This window comes from Labeo rohita, chromosome 8 (assembly GCF_022985175.1).
Source record: "Labeo rohita strain BAU-BD-2019 chromosome 8, IGBB_LRoh.1.0, whole genome shotgun sequence".
In the NCBI taxonomy this organism is placed as follows: Eukaryota; Metazoa; Chordata; class Actinopteri; order Cypriniformes; family Cyprinidae; genus Labeo; species Labeo rohita.
Window position 1 is genome coordinate 4,163,185 of NC_066876.1, and position 21,109 is coordinate 4,184,293.

General features: G+C 35.7%; 1 protein-coding gene across 2 annotated transcripts in view; it reads right to left on the reverse strand.

Annotated features, from left to right (window-relative positions):
• The window catches only part of plp2b (proteolipid protein 2b), a 20,387-nt gene extending 442 nt beyond the window's left edge, over positions 1-19,945 (reverse strand). Inside the window, exons 1-5 of one of the 2 annotated variants that reach the window (XM_051117689.1) lie at positions 19,610-19,945; positions 5,464-5,619; positions 5,280-5,378; positions 5,065-5,161; positions 1-1,032 (exon numbers count right to left, since the gene is read on the reverse strand). The exon at positions 1-1,032 is cut by the window's left edge and continues 442 nt beyond it. In XM_051117689.1, the coding sequence (XP_050973646.1) occupies positions 1,025-1,032; positions 5,065-5,161; positions 5,280-5,378; positions 5,464-5,619; positions 19,610-19,705 (456 nt within the window). In that variant the 5' untranslated portion in view covers positions 19,706-19,945 and the 3' untranslated portion in view covers positions 1-1,024. The remainder of the gene's footprint in view (positions 1,033-5,064; positions 5,162-5,279; positions 5,379-5,463; positions 5,620-19,609) is intronic. The other variant, XM_051117687.1, reaches the window with a different exon arrangement.
• Positions 19,946-21,109: the final 1,164 nt, after the last annotated feature.

Below are 21,109 nucleotides of genomic sequence, written 5' to 3' on the forward strand. Positions count from 1 at the left end.
GCTGTTTTAGTCTTACTCTACATTACTCAGCAGGGTTCAATGGAACAGAGGCTGTAAATGAAGATATATCTAATATATATATATGACCAGTTTATTATTAGAATAAAAACATTTATGGCATCAAGATAATGAGCAACCCTTGAGGTAACAGGTTACATTGCGATATGCAAGAAAGATTAAATAAAATGAACATTTTCAACCAACAAATGGACATCTCATCTTGTTAAAGTACAAATTGTACCACCATTGACTTTCTTGACTGCACCTGAGTTCAATAAATCTGACTCAAATCCTGTTTGAATTAACTTATTTTAAACATAAGAACAATCAGAAGTTAATAGAATTTAGTTTCAGTTACAAATTACAAACAAAAGCAACCTTAATGTTTCATCATAAAAAAAACAGCACCAGACTGAATTAAATCAAGTTTTCCAACACAACTTACTAATGATGACTTTGTTTTAAAATGACTTGGTCAAAACTTGTCTTGCAGACTGACTTTGAAACTCTTTTGAACAGTGTATTCAAAATGTCAGATTTATTTGATTCATTAGCCCTTTTCTAATGAAATAAATGTTGTGATAGTGCTTTTTGACCAAGCTGACATAAAAATTGTGGTAACGAAAGCCACCTTCATTTTCACTCCACTTTTGCTGTGTAATGTTTCGTCCCTTTTGCATTCCTCTGGTCTTCAATCTCTCGTGGTAACTTTGCGATAACTCTCAGGAATTCACTCCTTTTGCCTTTTTTAGACTCGTTCTCCATGTTTTGGTTGCTGTTAATGTTGTAGTGAGCAAAGTAGTTTCAAACTGTGTCATCTGTTAAAAAACAAAGAGAGAAAACAAAAAGGGAGACGCAACATAAATAACTGGGGAATAGTTAGTCAGGTTAAGTTGTTATAGTTACACCACATTAAGAGCGGACATGTGAGACGGCATAGCTTTGGGTGAGATACCAGTGTTGCCACTGGCGTCACTGTTTGGCTCAAATGCCAAATGTCAGTCGTAAACATCCCAGACGGCCTTCAGCGACCTGTTCAAAGAGAGTTACAACACGTGTCACCTCCAGTTCCAATCAAACCTCCGTGTCGTCAAGCAACTAGCATAAATGTTGCAGGATACTAGTGCAATATCCTGAAAATTCACTCCTTTTTACTTTTTCAAATTTTTATCCATAATACTGTACATGTATACACAATCCTTAACATTGTTTCTTCTTTAGATTTTTATTATGCATCTTGTATTTATGTGTGTACAATGGAACCATTATCAAGAAAATTAGCTCATAATCCATGTGAACAGAGCGGTTTAATCAAATTCTTCTGAAGAGATGCAATTGCTTCATATGTTGATGATCTAACAGGCTTTTATTTACATATAACATTGATCATTTGCTTGTTTGCGTGAAGCAAGTACGTCTGAGCTTCCATCTGACATATTTGAAAGAGTTTCTGTATAAGCGTTTATCACTATTTATATGAGAGTAAAAACCCAAATGAAATCTGTTCATCAGTGAAAATGATCTTGTCCCAAGGTTTTGGTGTAGTGGACTTTTACTGGAGGGACAGAAATCTCCCAGGTTCAGAATTTAAATTTTTGGGTGAACTAACATTTTAAATGTCTTAAATTCAGTCCTTCTTTATGGAAAGGCATTGAAAAGGAGATAGTATGCACATCTGAATGTGGCAATGCAAAAATCCAGTTTGTCAAAGGAGCGACTCTTTAGTGTCTCCCATAACAAGTTACAATCCATGGACCGCATCTGTTGACATGTTTTAAGTTACCACAGACATTTTTTTTTAACACGCATCCCTCAGTTTGTAAAAACAAACAAAAATCTAATGTAAGTGCTTTACTGTACACATGGTTTCTGTTTGTGCAAACTGAAGTTTTAAAGCACTCACTTGTGCTGAACCCAGAATGTTACTGTAAGGTTAAACTCTTCTTCAAAATGAATTATCTCAGATATAATAGCGTTATGAATCAGACATCTTGGAATTCAATGTAATTCAAGAAAATAATACAAATAATACAAATATAATGTAAACAATTAGATGTGTATCTATCTATATGTGACCCTGGACCACAAAAACAGTCATAAGGGTAAATTTTTTGAGATTTTAGCTGAGACACAACTATTTGAAAATCTGAGGGTGCAAAAAAAAAAAAAAAAAAAAAAATCTAAATATTGAGAAAATCACTTTTAAAGTTGTCCAAATGAATTTCTTATGCAATACATATTACTAATCAAAAATTACGTTCTGATATATTTATGGTAGGAAATTTACAAAATATCTTCATGGATCTTCATGATTTTTACTATTTCTATTTTGACCCATACAATGTATTTTAGGCTATTGCTACAAATATACCTGTTTTACTTAAAGGGGTCATCATATGCCCATTTTCCACAAGTTGATATGATTCTTTAGGGTCTTAATGAAAAGTCTATAATATACTTTTGTCAAAAATTCTCAATGGTTTTGTAAAACAACACCCTTTTTACCATGATTTTGCTCTGCAAAAATCATCTCATTCTGAGGGATTGTTTCTTTATATGCAAATGAGCTCTGCTCGCCCCGCCCCTCTCTTCTCTCTGCTGCTCTGAGAGATTGTTTACTTTGTTTACTGCTGTGTTTAGTACCATGGACGTCTCTAGGCCATTTTTAGGGGGGGCTATAGCCCCCCTAGACTGACTACTCTGCCCCCCTAAAATTTTGCGATTAGCTCCATTAACTGTACACGAATTTGTGAATGTCTAAGTCCCCTTTAAATTTCATATGAAAATTGCGGCAGACTTCCATCGGCTCCTCCCCGTCTTTCTTTTAGCACATTCTTCATATCGCAGGCCACGGTGGTGCAGAGCGATATACAAAGAAAAAGGTCTGTGTTTATCGATAGATTGTTATAATATCTGCATCTGTGCAGTTTAAATACAATATATAAAATATCATGGGGGAGCAATCGGTTTCCCATCTACTGTAGCCTATGTTTTCGCTGTGTTCACCCCTCATCACACCACAGATGTTTCCTCCAGTGAAAATGAAGCACATAAGCACATACTTTATAAAAATATCATGTTGCCATTTTCATTTAAAAATTTAACTTTCAATAGTGTCTAGTGCATGTGGCAAAGATGTTTGCATACTTCAGCTAAGGAAAGAGGCTTGTGCTAGAAATGTAAACAGTAAAAGTTTGTATTTGTACAGTAAACAGGTGTGTGTGTGTGTGTGTGTGTGTGTGTGTGTGTGAGATCAGAAAGACTTGTATTTGGCTTATTCAGTAAACAAATATTATACCTATCTATACAATACAGTGGAATATTGCAATAAGTATAGGATACCACCCCTATTAGTCAAACATTTATTTTATTTTATTATGTAATTATTTATTTTTTGATATTATACCCTCATTGGGGGCTGAGCCCCCCTAAAATGAAAATCCTAGAATAGCCCGTTTAGCGCATTTAGCCTTGAAACTTGCTAACTAGTATGTTATTAGGAAAGGTGATTGCAGAGATTCATAAAAAAAAACCTTATACTCACTTCTGCTGTAAGTGAAGCTGGATCACGAATGATGTGAACATAGACGGATATATGTAGATCGGGAGGCGCATTCCCTTCACAAACAAACATAATCTACTGCATCTTCAGCGGCTCAGATGTCGGGAGTAAATGACGACCACTATGTTCATTATTACATCCAGCAACACAACACCTCAATCGCTCAATCGGAGATATTCTTGTCTAACTTACATCCCTGCTCCGACATCGAAACAATGGAGGTCGGACTGTTACAGCTGATCTGAGGTAAGAGCTCATGTCAATCAACTATCGTGGGAGTGGCCTCTGTGGGTGTGACGCCACAACGACAGGCATCTGAGAACGGCTCGATTTGAAAAGGGGATATTATTTTTACAGATGAATTAAAAACCACTTCATGGATTTTTATCATTATAGGGTAGATTTGTACATACACTGCCAACACACATTAATGTTCAAACAACATGAAAAAGTGAACTTAGCATCCGATGACCCCTTTAAGACTGGTTTTGTGGTCCAGGAACACATATAAAAAATCTGACTTGTGTTTTAATTTATCCACATTTTCATCTTAAAATATCACCTCTCTTTTAAAATGGTTGACTGGAAATCAAAATATTTTTTAGGTGTCAGTAATTTGTTTTATGAAATTCGCCATGTTCCTTCAGTACACTCTGTCCTCATTCTTAGGCTATCCAAAATGTAGATGAGTTTGTTTTTTTCATGGGAACAGATCTGGAGAAATTCATCATTAACATCACTTGTTCACCAGTGGATCCTCTGCAGTGAATGGGTGCCGTCACAATTAGAGCCAAACGGCTGATAAAAACATCACAGTAATCCACAAGTAATCCACACCACTCCAGTCCATCAATTAATGTCTTGTGAAGTGAAAAGCTGCACGTTTGTAAGAAACAAATCCATCATTAAGACGTTTTCAACATCAAACCATTGCTTCCAGCTATAATACAAGAGTCCTCTCTCCATAATAATGATTCCTCCAGTGAAAAAACTCATCTGGTCTGAATCAGGAAAGAAATACGCACCAATCAAGCACTGTATACAAGCAAAACCGTCCAGAACAGTTCTAAAGAAACACGCTGGTCGATTTTGATGTGGAAGGACAACAGGGAATGAATGTTTTCACTGGAGGAAGCGTTATTATGGATTATGGACTCCATATTTTGGCCACAAGCAATGATTGTTCTTACAAACATGCAGCTTTTCTTGTGGATTACTGTGATGTTTTTATCAGCTGTTTGGACTCTCATCCTGACGGCACCCATTCACTACATTGGTGATTAAAAAAAGAAACTTATCTACATCTTGGATAGGCTGAGGGTGAGTACATTTTCAGCTAATTTTCATTTTTAAGGAGAACTGACACAGGATATCCACTAAATATCTGCTGAGACTTTATTTGATATTTGATATCGAATGCAGTGGCATTTAAACGAGGTTTAAGCGTCCAAATACCTCTTGAGGCCAGTGTAACATGTTTTAATAAATGAGTGATTATGCACCTGTGGGAGCAGATGAATGCTGTCTGCTGCTCTTGATGTTCAAGAAAATTGTGTAGGAATCATAAGCAAACAAGATCCCAGCCAGCAGCCCGAATACCTGGGAGAGAAGATGAGTATTATTATAAACAGATGCCAGTAGTGCAAACTAATGAATCGGATTTGATCATGAACAAATAAATATAGCATTTTTTGATGCTGAATGTTGGATGTCTCACCCCGCCAGCAATGCGAGCCCCGTCCCCAGATCCGCCGATCACACAGATCAGAGAGGTAATGAGATACAGTGCTGCACCGATTACTGCACGAATAAGATCCTGACAGGACAAACAGAGAAAAGGTAAGCGGTGCTCACACATTCGCTGGACGATGATGTAAGTGTGTGTGTGAATTCATACTCACGCTCCAGAGCCAATTCACCACCAGGAACTGTTTGTCCAGCTCCATCATGAAGACAATGAAGAAAATGATGGCAAAGACCATCTCGCAGATGGCGACTGCTGAATAGCCGCCATACATAGATGCGGCGTAACAGATGAGGACGATGAAACTCAGGAGCTAGAGAAAGCAGACAGACATGCAGTTTAATAACTTAAAAAAAACTTGATTGCATCAATGGTTTAGCTAGGTTCAGCTGGTTAGCATTAGCCCTTGCTGACGAATGCCGTACATATACATTTCTGTAGATAGCCAGGTTCTCTACTGCATTATTATTATAGTTAAAATCGTCATAAAAGGGAAGCAGTGACAGATCTTGGTAACACTTCAGCTTAGAGACCAATTCTCACTATTTATTAGTTGCTTATTAGCATGCATGTTATTGGCTGCTAATTAGCACATATAAATTATATACTTATAATGTCTTTCATGTCTTATTCTGCATAACCATATTTTAGATCCCTTAATCCTAAATTTGTGACCCTGGACCACAAAACCAGTCATAAGGGTAAATTTTTCCAAATTGAGATTTATGCATAATCAGATTTATACATAATCAATGCTTTCCATTGACGTATGGTTTTGGTTGAAAATCTGGAATCTGAGGGTCCAAAAAATCAAAATATTGAGAAAATCACCTTTAAAGTTGTCCAAATAAAGTTCTTATCAATGCATATTACTAATCAAAAATGAAGTTTTGATATATTTACAGTAGGATTTTTACAAAATATCTTCATGGAACATGATCTTTATTTAATATCCTAATGATTTTTGGCATAAAGGAAAAATCAATAATTTTGACCCATACAATGTATTTTTGGCTTTTGCTACAAAATACCCCAGCAACTTAAGACTGTTTGGTCCAGGGTCATTTTTAACAACTACCTTACTATTAATAATCAGCAAATTAGGAGTTTATTCAGGCAAAAGTCAGTTATTAGTTAGTTAATAGTAAGAATTGGTCCCTAAACTAAAGTGTAACCCAGATCTTTTTTCTGTATTCCATATTTTCCATTTATTTTCCTCAAGAGAAGCTTGTCATTTTCACCAGATGATAATTTAAGCATTAAAAAGAAAAACAAATTGAAACACATATGGATGCATTGATTATAATAACATCTATAACATGAATATTTTAATTGACACAATTTTCTGCATGTTCATTTTATTCTGACTTTAACAAAAACCAAAACTAAATGACAACTGAAAAAAAAACAACTTAACTTTGACTGAAACTGAAAACTGAAACTAAAGTACATCTTACAAACTGAAACTAATTTGAAATGACTCCAAAAGATTCCATAATTATTTAAAATAAAACAACAAATTGCCACAAATGACAAAACTTGCCATTTTTGATACATTTAAAATGTTTGATTCATGGTAATTTGATACATTATAAAACTTCAAACCACTACAAACAGCCTACATTAAACATTAAATTAAACCAATTAATTAGGCAGCCCTAAAATGGTAAAACTAAAAATACAATAAACCAAAACTAGAAAACTAAATTTAAATAAAAACTAACTTTGAAATTCAAATCTATAATGGCCCTGCTTCATTGACAGTCATTCAAAAATACATTTATATTTCATAAAATATACGGCTTTGGTTTTCTATCCATATGCCTCCACTTCTAGTAATCTGCAATTAATATACTCATATTATATAAAACAATCCATAATAAAACGTTCAAAAGTAGTTTCATATTTCATAAAATACACTGTTTTGATTTTCTGCCCATATGCATCCAGTAGTATTAAAGGATGAGTTCAGTTCAATAATAAAAATGTTCTAATAATTTACTCACCCCATGTCATGACTGACATTCCAGGATTTTTCACCACATAGTGAACTTCAATGGGAGCCATCGGGTTGAAGGTCCAAATTGCAGTTTCAAAAGGCTCTACATGATCGCAGCTGAAGAATAAGGGTCTTATCGAGCAAAACAATTGGTCCTTTTCTTAAAAAAAATAAAAAATGAATATACTTTTTAACCACAAATGCTCATCTTGCACCAGCGCAGCCTCACGCATTACGTAATCGCGTGTGACATACCTTTTCGAACCAAAGTACACAGATGAAGAGCTAACCATGCTTGACCTTTCCTGATTACGTAATGCGAATTCACGCATGCACATTGCAGAGCTAGTGCAAGATGAGCATTTAAGGTTAAAAAGTATATACTTATTTTTATAAGAAAATGACTGATCATTTTGATAGATACGACACTTATTCCTCTTCAGCCCTTTGAAGCTGCATTGAAACTGCAACTTAGAAGTTCCAACCGCTGGCCACCATTGAAGTCCACTATATGGAGAAAACTCCTGGACTGTTTTCCTAAGAAACCTTCATTTGCGATCAGGAATGTTTTATTCTGGAAGTGAACTAATCCTCTAATTTGCACTAATTTAGCTTGTTCAGTTGTATCTTGTATAAGATGTATAAAACGCCAGCATGTATGAGTGCTTTCTTTGTTATTTCCCTAAACGTCTTTGGCTTTTTAGTGTGGAAATTCTCCCTCTCCAGTACGTCACCCATGTTTGCTGCCAAATCACCAAAGCTTTCTACCACTGTTTACTACCCACAATTCATCTGAACGTGCCATCTGCTCTAGGTGTCACTTAACAGCGCAGCTCTGAATCTCTCACATCCTCTAAAGTTTGTGAAGCTTTTTTAAGTTTGATTACTAAAACACGTGGTGAGGACTAAAGGCACGGATGTGAACACAGCACAGTTCAAGCAGAGCAAGTTTGTAGATGAGGTTGAAAGTCCTTATTTGGTTATAAACTAAGAACTATTATAAGAATACTTTTGGGAGTGCACGACTATTATGAACGTCTAATCAAACCAGCCCATAAACTCAAACACTGCTGTGCAGATCTAAATAAACACTTTCGGCTACAACTAGGAAAACTTAGTGGAGATTATAGTCAGTGAAAAACTTGGACTGTAGTGTAACAATCTATGACTAATGGTTTGTTTTTAAAGAATGAGAAGTACGCAGATTGAAATAAGATTACAGAGTTTTCATCATGCTCAAAATTGTAAATCTACACTCTAAAAAAAGATGGTTCTTTACATGTAGTAACAGTTCTGTTTAGAACCACAGCATCCTAAAGAACCCTTTCAATGCTGGAATGGTTCTTTGTGTCAGAGTTTAGGGTTCTAAATTGTTTTCAAATCTGTAACTGTCAATGCACCTCATTACTGATTTACTGGAGCTCAAAGATCCAACTACACAGACTGTCAACGCACTCTTAACAAGTAAATGATTTCATTCTTAAATTTAAATACAAATTTAAACACCATTAAGGTCCTATAGCATTTTCAAAGTACGGTTCTTTATGAAACCCTTTAAAGAGGGTTCTATTTAGCTCCAAAAAGGGTTCTGCTATTGTTATAAGCCGAAGAACCCTTTTCTAGCACTGTTCAGAACCATTTTCTTAAGAGTATACTGACAAGTCTAATGAAACATTAAATTAGTTCAAAGGTTTCCACTGCTTCCACTTATTTTTCTTTCATATGTGTTGGAAGGGCAGTACAGGTGTTCTTGCATGATTCAGTTCCTCCTGAAGTGTTATTTATGTTGCCATGGTTGATGGTGGTGTTAATGATTTGTACATATGCCACTGTGAAACACCTGTGCCTTGTGTTTGCTGCCACAGTAACAACTGATAAAACACACGCAAGTGTGAAGATTATGACTGTTTTCTCAAACAGGAAGATTCTCAATGTGTTAGGAGGCAGGTTTCCTGTTTTCTGTCACTTGGGGAAACAACAAAGTAATGTTACCATGGCAATATCTACCATAAACATTGAATGAATAATGATTTTCTATATCTATGTAACTGATCTTACTCTGAACTGAAATGTTCAAACTCGACCTTCCAGTAAAATGAAAGACATTTCTCTGATGACGTGTGCAGGGCTTTTCCAATCATTGATTCTGCTTAAGCACCAACTCTTTATCGTAATCCACTGCAAGTTTACATTCAGCCATTCCACATCGTAGTCCCCAAAATATATTTTTTTATTTTTCCTCTGATTTACATCACAATATAGAAAAGATCTGTTGCTACTTCATTTGATTCTGACTTTACATCAAAACCGAATCAAAATTCACTCTTTACTTTCTCAACACACATTCCTGTTGTTGTCAGTGATTCATTGGTGCATGTTATTGTAAAGCAGGGATCTCCAAACTCAGTCCTGGAGGGCCAGTATCCCACAGAGTTTACCTCCAACCCCAATTAGACACACCTGAACAGGCTAATCAAGCTCTTGCTAGGCATACTAGAAACACCGAACAGCTTAGACAGTGTTTCAGTGCTGCCGCGCCCCTTGTCAAAGAAGCAAGTTCTGTGTACAACTGTTAGCGCAAACTAGATTAAAGTGATTCTTATGTTTTAAATATGGATATTTTTCTTACAAAAATGCATTGATTCACTACAGCAGGCCTTTATTAATCCCCTGGAGCCGTGTGAGGCACTTTTTATTATGAATGGATGCATATTATTTGGACTTGTTTTGGACTGATGAGGAGAAACACCCATCTATGCCGTTCTAAAGCTTGGGAGCGCCAGGATAAATTTTTTAATATAACTCCGATTGCATTTGTCTGAAAGAAGGAAGTCATACACACCTAGGATGCATGGAGGGTGAGTAAATAATACTCTACAGTAGTGTTATGTCCTATCGTCAGCCTGCGAGATCACCGATACATGATATTATTGTGCTAATGTATTTAATGTCAATCAATTATCGTGGGAGTGGCCTCTGTGGGTGTGACGACACAACGACAGGCATCTGAGAACGGCTTGATTTGAAAAAGGGGATATTATTTTTACAGATTAATTAAAAACCACTGCATGGATTTTTTATCATTATAGGGTAGATTTGTACATACACTGCCAACACACATTAATGTTCATACAACATGAAAAAGTGAACTTAGCATCCGATGACCCCTTTAAGCCCTAATAGGCTATATGACAGATCAGAGCAATCCTTTATTTACTAATTTAACATGAAATCATCAAATTGCTACTCCATATCAATCGCATACAACGAAAGCCCAGAAGAATTAGAACAATCATTTACACACAATAAATAACAGAGCATCACATCTATACAAATTTTCCCCAGAACGTTCTCGCGACCCGGTAGAAATTCTTCCACGGCCCGGTAGTGGGTCGTGACCCGGTGGTTGGGGACCTCTGACTTATGGTACCGAGAGTGTTTTTGAAATTGCATAAACTCGCGCTAGGCTAGGCTAGCCAGTGATGTTCTTTGATAAGGTAAATGTTCTTTGCTTGTTTTCTGTAGCTGCTTTTTGTAAGGAAATGTCAGCATTAGTAACTTACAATGTTTCTATTCAATTGTTATCATGTTAAACACAAATTTAGTCGTATTGAAAACATTAGGCTGCTTTTAGCCTTATGCTGGTGTTGGTTCATTTGCCAGCAATGAAACTAAGTATATAAATAATATTAAATAATATTAAATAAATTAGCACGATAATATAGTGTATCGCCGATTTCACAGGCTGACGATAGGATGACATGAAAATTAAGCATATTAGTCAACACTATTGGGCAACCTTGTTCTAAAGGAGAAAAAAAAAATGTCTTCACATTCTTTCATGAAAATGCATTAACTCTGAAACCATTTTCCTTTCTCTGAGGTTATTTCAATCCTTCCCTTCCAGCCTATTTATCAGCTTCCCGTATCAACAGATGCTGATTATATAAAAAAAAACAAAAAACAAAAAAGATAATGCATGAAATTGCTGTGTTGTCGCACAACAGGAAACCACAATTCCAGGTTCTTTTGCTTGATAAGCAGGACTTGAATGATGATCTGTTAAGCATTATATACTACCAGTCAAAAGTTTTTGAACAGTAAGATTTTTAATGTCTCCTGAAGAAGTCTCCTCTGCCCACCAAGCCTGCATTTACTTGATGCAAAGTACAGTAAAAACAGTAAAATTTTGAAATATTTTTACAATTTAAAAGAACTGTTTTCTATTTGAATATATTTTAAAAAGTAATTTATTCCTGTAATTTCAAAGCTGAATTTTTAGCATCATTAATCCAGTCACATGATCCTTCAGGAATCTTTCTAATATGCTGATTTGCTGCTATTGAATGATTTCTGAAGGATCATGTGACACTGAAGACTGGAGTAATGATGCTGAAAATTTAGTTTTGAAATCACAGGAATAAATTACATTTTAAAATATATTCAAATAGAAAACAGTTATTTTAGATAGTAAAAATATGTACTGTTCTTGCTGTATTTTGGAACAAATAAATTCAAGCAGAAGATAATCTTACTGTTCAAAAACTTTTGACTGGTAGCATATATATATAATCTGTTTACATTTAGTATGCATTTGCCAGTTCATCCAAAGCAACGTACATTGCATTCAAAGTAAATTCAAGGTTTATCAATTCTTGCTTGAAAATTAGGTGTTTTAACCACACAAACAGCACATGAACTCATTTTCACCTCAGTTTGATCCAAACAGCAACAGAATTTCAGTTCTTTTTGTGGCACAAAATGAACCTGGAAGTGGTGTTGCAGAGTGTTTAAAGACAGTGACATCATCTATACTGACTAACAAGTCTGTACATCCCTACTGGTGACGCTTACCTCATATACAAAAGAGACTAACAAAAATAGTAGTGCACTGATCACATCATATCCAGTCAAAAGTGCAACTAGCCTGAGGTTAACAAGTTAAATGCTAACCTTATTCAGAACAACACTTAAACCATAAACATAAACCATTTTTAGCACAGACAGTTTCGTTTTCAGCTAAGCTCAGAATACCAGACAGCCAAAGAGCTGAGAAAGGCATTTTTCCATCAAGGGTAGCCAGTTTAAAACCCAGTCTTATCTCTCCATGCCTTTGAAATGAAGCCAGCATGAGCGCACATAAATACACTGCTGCCAGCAGAACGACTGCTGTTTGACTTAAACCTGCTCAGTTTGACAAACCCTGCATTCACAGTTCCCCACGCAGCTGCACGACTACAACCTGGTCTACAAACTGTCCCAAACTTTGAAAAGCTGTTTTGTCACATCATTAAATAAATAAATGAAATATAACATATAACTATGCATTTTATTTCAAATAAATTTAAGGCTCATTCTCAAAGGCACATGCCTAATTACCAATATAAATATCTGATAACGTTTTGTTTTTAAATGTATGGTTTTCCTTAGCATGACTGCTGAAAGTAAGCTGAAGCCAGTCAGCAAATTTTCATGTTACAAGCCCATTTTAATGATCGCAGTTTAACTATGTTTGTAATAGGGTTGAAAAGTTGTTGCACAAAACAGGTTTTAAAACAGGAATGTCAAGCGTTGTTTATTTATTTCTTTGAAACGTATGATTTATTACAAGGTGCACACAAACTAAGTGATGCTACCAGTATCTATATAGATTCCTGATTACTGTAGCAGCATTAACAGTAACCACATATTTAGATTTGTCTGCGATCAGCCAGTGAACAATCCATATTTGTTGATCAATAATCTGAATATTGGAAAGACGCATCAGTCTAGAATTCTTCCCCACTTTATATGCCAGTTACGGCCCTGAAGCTTTCGGTCTGAGGTGACTTAGGGAGGAATTTAGGGAGAAGTTAGAAATTAATTTTTTGAAGATTCTGAAAGAAATGCAAAAACTTAAGAAAACAAACAAGAGATTTACCATATTGTTCTGAATATATAATGATATTTTCTTTGTGTCAGGGCAACAGTTCATAGAACAAGAAATAAACATTAAGTGATATAAACTGTAGAGACAACATTGTCTTTTTCGCTAAAGAAAACGGTTACAAACAAAGCCATGTTGTACGTCTCTGCAGCAACACACAGCACTGTTTTCTTACCAAATGAATTTGCTTTTTGAACAAATCCGATGAGTCAATGGTTCCCTGATCCATTCGTTAAAAACAATTACTTTGTTCCTGAATAAATCATTCGTTTTGAAAGAACTGATTGAATAAATGACTCACTTATTAAGACCTACTGTTAGGCCTAATTTTGGTTTAATATTTAAAGGTATCATTCCATTTCATATATCATTTTATATTTCTATATTCCACTTTTTATATTTAAAACAATCTCATAACATTATTTATTCAATTTGTAGATGCAATTGAATTTTTTTTTTGTTATTTATTTATTTATTTATTGGTTAGCAGAAGATATGAATGGCTGATAAACTTAAAAATTTAGTAGCCAAATTGGCTGGTGAGTGAAAAAGTTAATTTCAACCCCTAGTTGACACAGCATAGGTGGAACAGCAGTCCCAAACTAGTTCTTGGTAAGAGCCAATGGAGTCATTTAAAAATACACAAAATAACACAAAGTGAAATTTTGGGGTTATAGCGCAATACTAACATAAACTGTTAATGTTAATGTTATGGAAACTGTTCCTGGTTAATTGAACGGACATCATACATGCATGCAAAACCTTCCCAGCTAGTATTAGTTACGTAATTTACTGGTACTTTTTGGTAATTTCATAATTTACCAACATAACCACGACACTGCATGCCCATACTTTCTTTTGAGCTTTATTTTTAATGAAATTATATACTGAAGAGTGTGTGCAATGAGCACAGTATTAATTTTTCTGAGGTGAAAGAAACTTTATAATTTCATAAAAAGTGACGCATCAGTATAAAAGTGCGATGCATCGGTTTAAAAAAGTGTGCTTTAGATACAAGTTGATTGATAAATAAAAACTGATTTATTTATATATAATTATTAGTAGATGAGCTATACTTTTATTATTTATTTTTTCGATTGCATCCCACTGCATTTAATTGCATCAAAATCAGATCACACTGCATCATAATGGGGTGAATCGGATCGGAATATATTGCATCTCATTGGTAGCTGCTTCATATCTTTAATACATCGTATCATTGGCAATGGATTGAGGTGCGTATCGTGTCGGCAAGACGAACATCCCTAATTTCCATGAAAATAAACACTTATATTTGGAACAGTACAGTACTAGCTCTGTTAATTTAATACAAACACAATTTTGCAACAAACAAAGAATGCATGAACATGCCTACAAGGCATTATAGCTTTACAAACGTCATTATATTGCCTCATTTGAATAAATGTAAAGCTGAGAAAATTACTTTTTAATTTTGATGTTTAACCTCACACTAGAAAAAAATTCCAGAGCCCTGCATAGCAATTAAACAATCATTAAATCTACATCTCTGAATGACTCCAGAGTCATTATGCCCAGCCCATGCCTGTGGGCAGCAAGGAGCGCAGCGGAGCGGGCCATATGATGTCATCAGGCACCCCTCCTTCATGCACATATGTATCAGAGGCTTTATGAGTTGTGGGGACTGGCACAAACTGCCTCTATGAGCCTCACAGGCAGACTGAACTCTAGCCGGTACACAATGAAGCTCTATTCAAGGATGCAGCGCTGCCCCTTTAAGAACACTCACTACTGAGGGCTCCGGGCTGCACAGGGTCACGAGGGTGAACGGATAAATAAGGAAACACCAGAAATAAAGAATATCTAATGCACCGAAAACATTCAGTGTAACACTACAGCAAATGCACAAACCATGGTAAATATGAAGTCTACTGTACTTCGTTACAGTGCATATATTACAAGGAATATTCAAAAAAATGATAATTTGGCAAACACGCACTTAGCAATGGCAAGGCGCCCACTACGTGTTTGAGTGATACTAGAGCAAACATTCTTGCATGTGTTTACATTTGTTTTTATTTAAGTCGTCAAAGCATAATAGAGCTATACAATACATCAGTCATCTACTCTAATTCTCAGTAAAAGTCCTAGCTTGCATGGCTTCTTACAGTAAGCCACTAGGCGTGTTGTTTTACTTGCCTGTGACTCAACATGTTTGGATGTGGGTGTGTCATAATGACAAAACTGAACTCTTGAAAATGAGTGCACAATGTTCAATGTCCATGACTTTAACTAGCAATTAGTTGTATAGCATGCTATTATTCCTCATAGTAACAGTAATCTGTGTCTGTTAGTTATTAGGTAGGTATTCCATCGGATGTCACGACAGGCCAAGAAACAAATTCAGAATATTTTGATATGGATTCAACATGCTGATATTTTTCAACAGGTTGCAAGAAGTTGGGCATGTGAATTGTGGTGAACTAGGAAAGCTTCCTTCATGCATATATAATAAAGTCGGGCCGGTTTATCATTCTGGCTTTTATCTGTGTTTTCTCTAATGGTTTATGTATTTAATGCAAAGGCATAGTGAGTTAATGGGTTTACCAAAGTCCCCCTGTCAGCTCTGTTTTTTATTGCCTTGCTAACAAGAACTTTTTAATGCAGTTTTATTAATTTGCATTTTTTTACAATATGGAGAGCTACAGAATACAAATGCTTAGTTTAAGGAATTAGTTCACCACAAATGAAAACTGTCATCATTTATTCATCCCTGTGTCTCATTTTATTCTTTCAGGGAACACAAAAGCAGAAGTTTTGCGGAACAGTTTTTCAGTGGAAGCAAAAAGGAACCAAGGTCTGTCAAGCTTCAAAAAGAATGAACGTCATCTGACGACTTGACAGACAAGTTTTAAGTAAGGACGAGATATAAAAATGCGCTGTGATAGAGGAGGAATTTCAATAACTTGTTACAGGATTGTGCATCATTTAGAACTGAATAGAAACAGACTGGCAGACAAACAGACAAAACAATCAATGGACAGACAGACTGACATGTAGAATAATAGTCTGATAGAATGATAAACAGACAGACAGAATAATACATAGAATGACTGACAGTAGAATAAATTTGAGTACTTCCTCAATTGCATTTTGCCTGTGTCTAATAATAAGTGGCACATCATATGTGGCTTCATTCACTGTAAATGCCGCTCCACATAAACATATATCATTTACATGCGTGGACAGTCTCAAACTCCATCTCTGCATATGCTGCGAGTCTTTAACGGTTTTATTCAATAAAGCCATATAATTACTTGTTAATTTCATAACAGAAGCAACCTGCTCTGTCTTGTCTGTCGGCGTGTTGTCAGTTTCTTGTATTTTTCACTGTGTGAAAATATGATGTGTAGTGCGAGAGTGGCATTTTTTGTTGGAGGGCAGGTTTTTGCGAAGGGTCAATTGACAGACAGTTAGATAGAATGACAGAATGAAATAACCACAGATAGACAGACAAAACAAACAAACATATAAACGTATGACAGACAGACAGACAGATAGACTGAAAGAATTATAGGTAGACAGACACAGATGGAATGATACAAACAAACATATTAATATACAGAGAAACTACAGAAAAAAAACACAAAAAGACAGAATTAACAAACAAATACAGAACAAGCAATGAACAAACAGAGACTGATAAATAGAATGACAGATTGTTGGAAAAATAAACAGACCGACAGACAAAACTAACAAATACAAACAGAACAAACAATTAAAAGGCAGGTAGTTAGATAAAGAATGACAGAACGAAAGAACCACAAACAGACATACAAAAAAAAGCATATGAACGTATAATAGACCGATAGATAGATAGATAGATAGATAGATAGATAGACAGATAGATAGATAGACAGATAGATAGATGGATAGACAGATAGATAGATAGTTCCTGGAGGGCCACAACCCTGTACAGTTTAGATTCAACCCTAAATAAACTAAACACACTTAATATCTAAACACACCTGATCCAGCTAATCAAGTCATTTAGGCTTATTTAAAAACTACATGGTACGTGTGTTAGAACAGGGTTGGAACTAAAGGTGAGTTTGACACCTGTGAGGTAGACAGATACAGACAGACAGAATGATACAAACAAACGTATGAATGTACAGACAGCATAGGCGTAATTTATGGGTGGGACGGGTAGGAAATGTCCGCACCACTTTTTGTCATGGTCGATATTGTCTCCATCACTTTTTTGAAACATCTTGCAGCAAGGATGTACCTGATCCAGATGATGAAACATATATGACTTTTTTCTGTCATAGGCATAATTTACAGGTGGGACATGTCCCCACCACTTTTTGCCATGGCCGATATTGTCCCCATCACTTTTTTGAAACATCTTGCAGCAAGGACGTATCTGACGCAGATGATGAAACATATATGACATTCGTTTCTGTAATACGCATAATTTACGGGTGGGACATGTCCCCACCACTTTTTACCATGGCCGATATTGTCCCCATCACTTTTTTGAAACATCTTGCAGCAAGGACGTACCTGATGCAGATGATGAAACATATATGACATTTGTGTCTGTCATAGGCCTAATATACGGGTGGGACATGTCCCCACTACTTTTTTTCATGGTCGATATTGTACCCATCAGTTTTTTAAAACATCTCGCAGCAAGGACGTATCTGATGCAGATGATAAAACATATATGACATTCGTTTCTGTAATACGCATAATTTACGGGTGGGACATGTCCCCACCACTTTTTGCCATGGCCGATATTGTCCCTATCACTTTTTTTAAACATCTTGCAGCAAGGACATATCTGATGCAGATGATAAAACATATATGACATTCGTTTCTGTAATACGCATAATTTACGGGTGGGACATGTCCCCCTCCACTTTTTGCCATGGTCGATATTGTCCCCATCACTTTTTTGAAACACCTTGCAGCAAGGATGTACCTGATGCAGATGATGAAACATATATGACATTTGTGTCTGTCATAGGCCTAATATAAGGGTGGGACATGTCCATTTTTCTAATTTTTAAGGGGAAAAAAAATTGGATGTGAGCGGATTAGAACCCAAAACCTCCTACATGCCTAACGCAAATTCTACCAAATGTTTATTGCATATCTAAGCATTTATTCACTGACGTGAAGAACTTTGGGCCCAATACTGTCCTATAATAGTAAAGGCAAAAATGCCAAAAATAAATAAAAAGAGAAAGAAAGAAAGAAAGAAAGTGTCCCACACCGATTTTTTAAAACAAAGTTACGCCAATGACAGACAGAACTAATCAAAAAAGAACAAACGACTAAAAAACATACAAGAGACAGAACAATAAACAGAATGATAGACAGACAAAATTAACAAACAAATAAACAAATGTATGACAGACAGATAGACGGTTAGATAGACTATAACACAAATGTAAGAATGATCTACATACAGAATGAATAACTGAACCATCAACAAACATACAACAGACAGACAAGACTGACTGACAAAATGAATAAATGAACAAACAAGCATTAGAATGTGCAATATAGATTATTAAGTATTCAAAAGCCTGTTATGTTACAGCACTTAAACATTTTGCCAGGTTTTAATATCTTATGGCCTACAAAAGCTTCTTTCTATGCACTGAGGGCCGTGATAAGAGAGAACAGGCGCCTGGTCTCTACGGTTCCAGCAGATGTGAAGCCTCATGAACTCTGACCTCACACACACCATCAAGCACATGGTCTGCATTCCATGCCACCTCCTCCCAAAAGCACACACTAGTGTGTCAGTGTGAAGTTTCAAATGCCCCTGCGATGGGAGCTATTTCATTCAACAGCACTATTTATACCCTTTTCGCCCACTTCTGTTACTAGCCACACTGCTATACGCTTAAAACAAGACGGAATATGTACTGATCCAGTTTTATATTTGCATTTACAACCACATGTTATCTTAGTCAAAGGTTATGCTATCTTGAATACTGTTCCTTGAAAGCACCGGCACTTTCTTCAAATCTATTTTCAGCTCTTAAAGTAATAATTATGTGGTTTATTATGGTCAAAGGTTGACTGACAGTCAACCACTATTATATACTATTAAACACTATTAGACCAAATGTTCACCACATATGTTGTGGTATGAAATATAACAAATGCAGTGAGCTTGTTTGGCTCTGTTTACTTACTCAAGTGTGAATCAGCAGGTGAATTATTTTTATTTAACGGTCGGGAGCGTCTCCATGACAACAACGGTTCGTTTTAACCCACACCGCTTTGTTTATCAAACTTAAATGAAAACCCATCTCTCTGTGTAAGCGTCTTACGACACGAAATGTAAGTAAAGTCACAGTCATATTAAAAACTTACTATTTCAGCGGCCAGGATCGTTCCCTTTCGAGTTCGCACATAGCTCTTTAGTTTCTCCAAACAGCCTCCGAACGCATTTCCCTCAGTTTCTGCCATTCTGCAGATGTGTATGTATTCAAATATGAAGCCTAATCGTATTAGCAAACCTTCTCAAAGACGATTCTGTTAAAAGACTAAATGAAAACGTAGTTATTGTTTTAGTCCGTCAACTTTGACGCAGCCCAACTTCTTCGCGAACTTCCTGACTGTGTCGGACTGTCACAGAGTGGCAGCTAAGACTGGAAAGCGTGAGTGTGCGGGGCGTTGGCTAAAGCTGTAGTGTACTTGATCTTGTGTCTTGAGAGTAAATCACAGAGGGAGAGCAAACCACTAGAGGGAGAACAGTCTTATGCTCTGTGCTCATGTTTAGTGAGCTGCCTACCCAGACAAAGTTTGACAACGCCTACAAATGCTGCCTAAAAGTAGGTAGCGCGCCAGGTTTGGAAACACAGCCTGAATAATCATAGCTGCGAGCGGTGGAAACTTTCATTCAGCAGACCAGCAGAGCTGAGCTGTCTTTGAAAGACTGTTTATAACAAGGTTTCAAAATGGAAACTACAGTAGCCCTAGTTTAAAACTGCACTGGAAAACTAAAACGCTAAAACTTTAAAAAAATATACAACTTAAGCAAACAAATATGATATAATGTAATATAATATAATATAATACAATATACTTTTGTGAAATTATCGTCATTGTTTTACTGTGAGCTTTTGAGTTGTATTTTATTGTATTCTTTACTGTTTTTAAAAAACGACATTAAATGAAATTAGTATTGTTGTTGTTGCTGTTGTTAATAATTTATCATAGTAAATGGTAATGTGATTTTTTTATGGTACTGGTAATTATTAGGGATGCACTGAACTTTGTAGATAATAATAATAATAATAATAATAATAATAATAATGCTAAATAAATACATAAATAAAGTAACATTCCAAAAACAAAAAAATTATTAATGTCAAGCTTCCACCTGATCCGAGATTGATGTTATTGGGGGATGAATCAGTTCTTCAACTTGATCAAAGGAAGAATTTACGCTTAGTTAAGATGGCTCTGATAGCAGCAAAGAAATGCATAGCTATACAATGGAAATCAGTAGAACCACAAAGTCATATTGTATGGCTTAGGGAACTTTCGTCTTATGTTCCTGTTGAAAAAATAATGTTTAATCTGAAAAAAAAAAAAAAAAGTCATCAATGTTTGAAAAGATTTGGGGCAAATTTATTGAATACATAAATAATTTGGATGTTACATTGACTGAAAATGCTGATGTGATAATGTAACTCTGCTTTACTTTAATCTTTTATTTATTATCACTATCATTGTTTATTTATTTATTTCTCTCCTCTTATTTTACACATCAGGTCAATGCCTCACAATAATGTCCATTTAAGTGTTCTGTCTAGTGAGGGTGGGACTGGGGTGAAGGGTGGTTAGAAAAGTATGTTTACATGTATA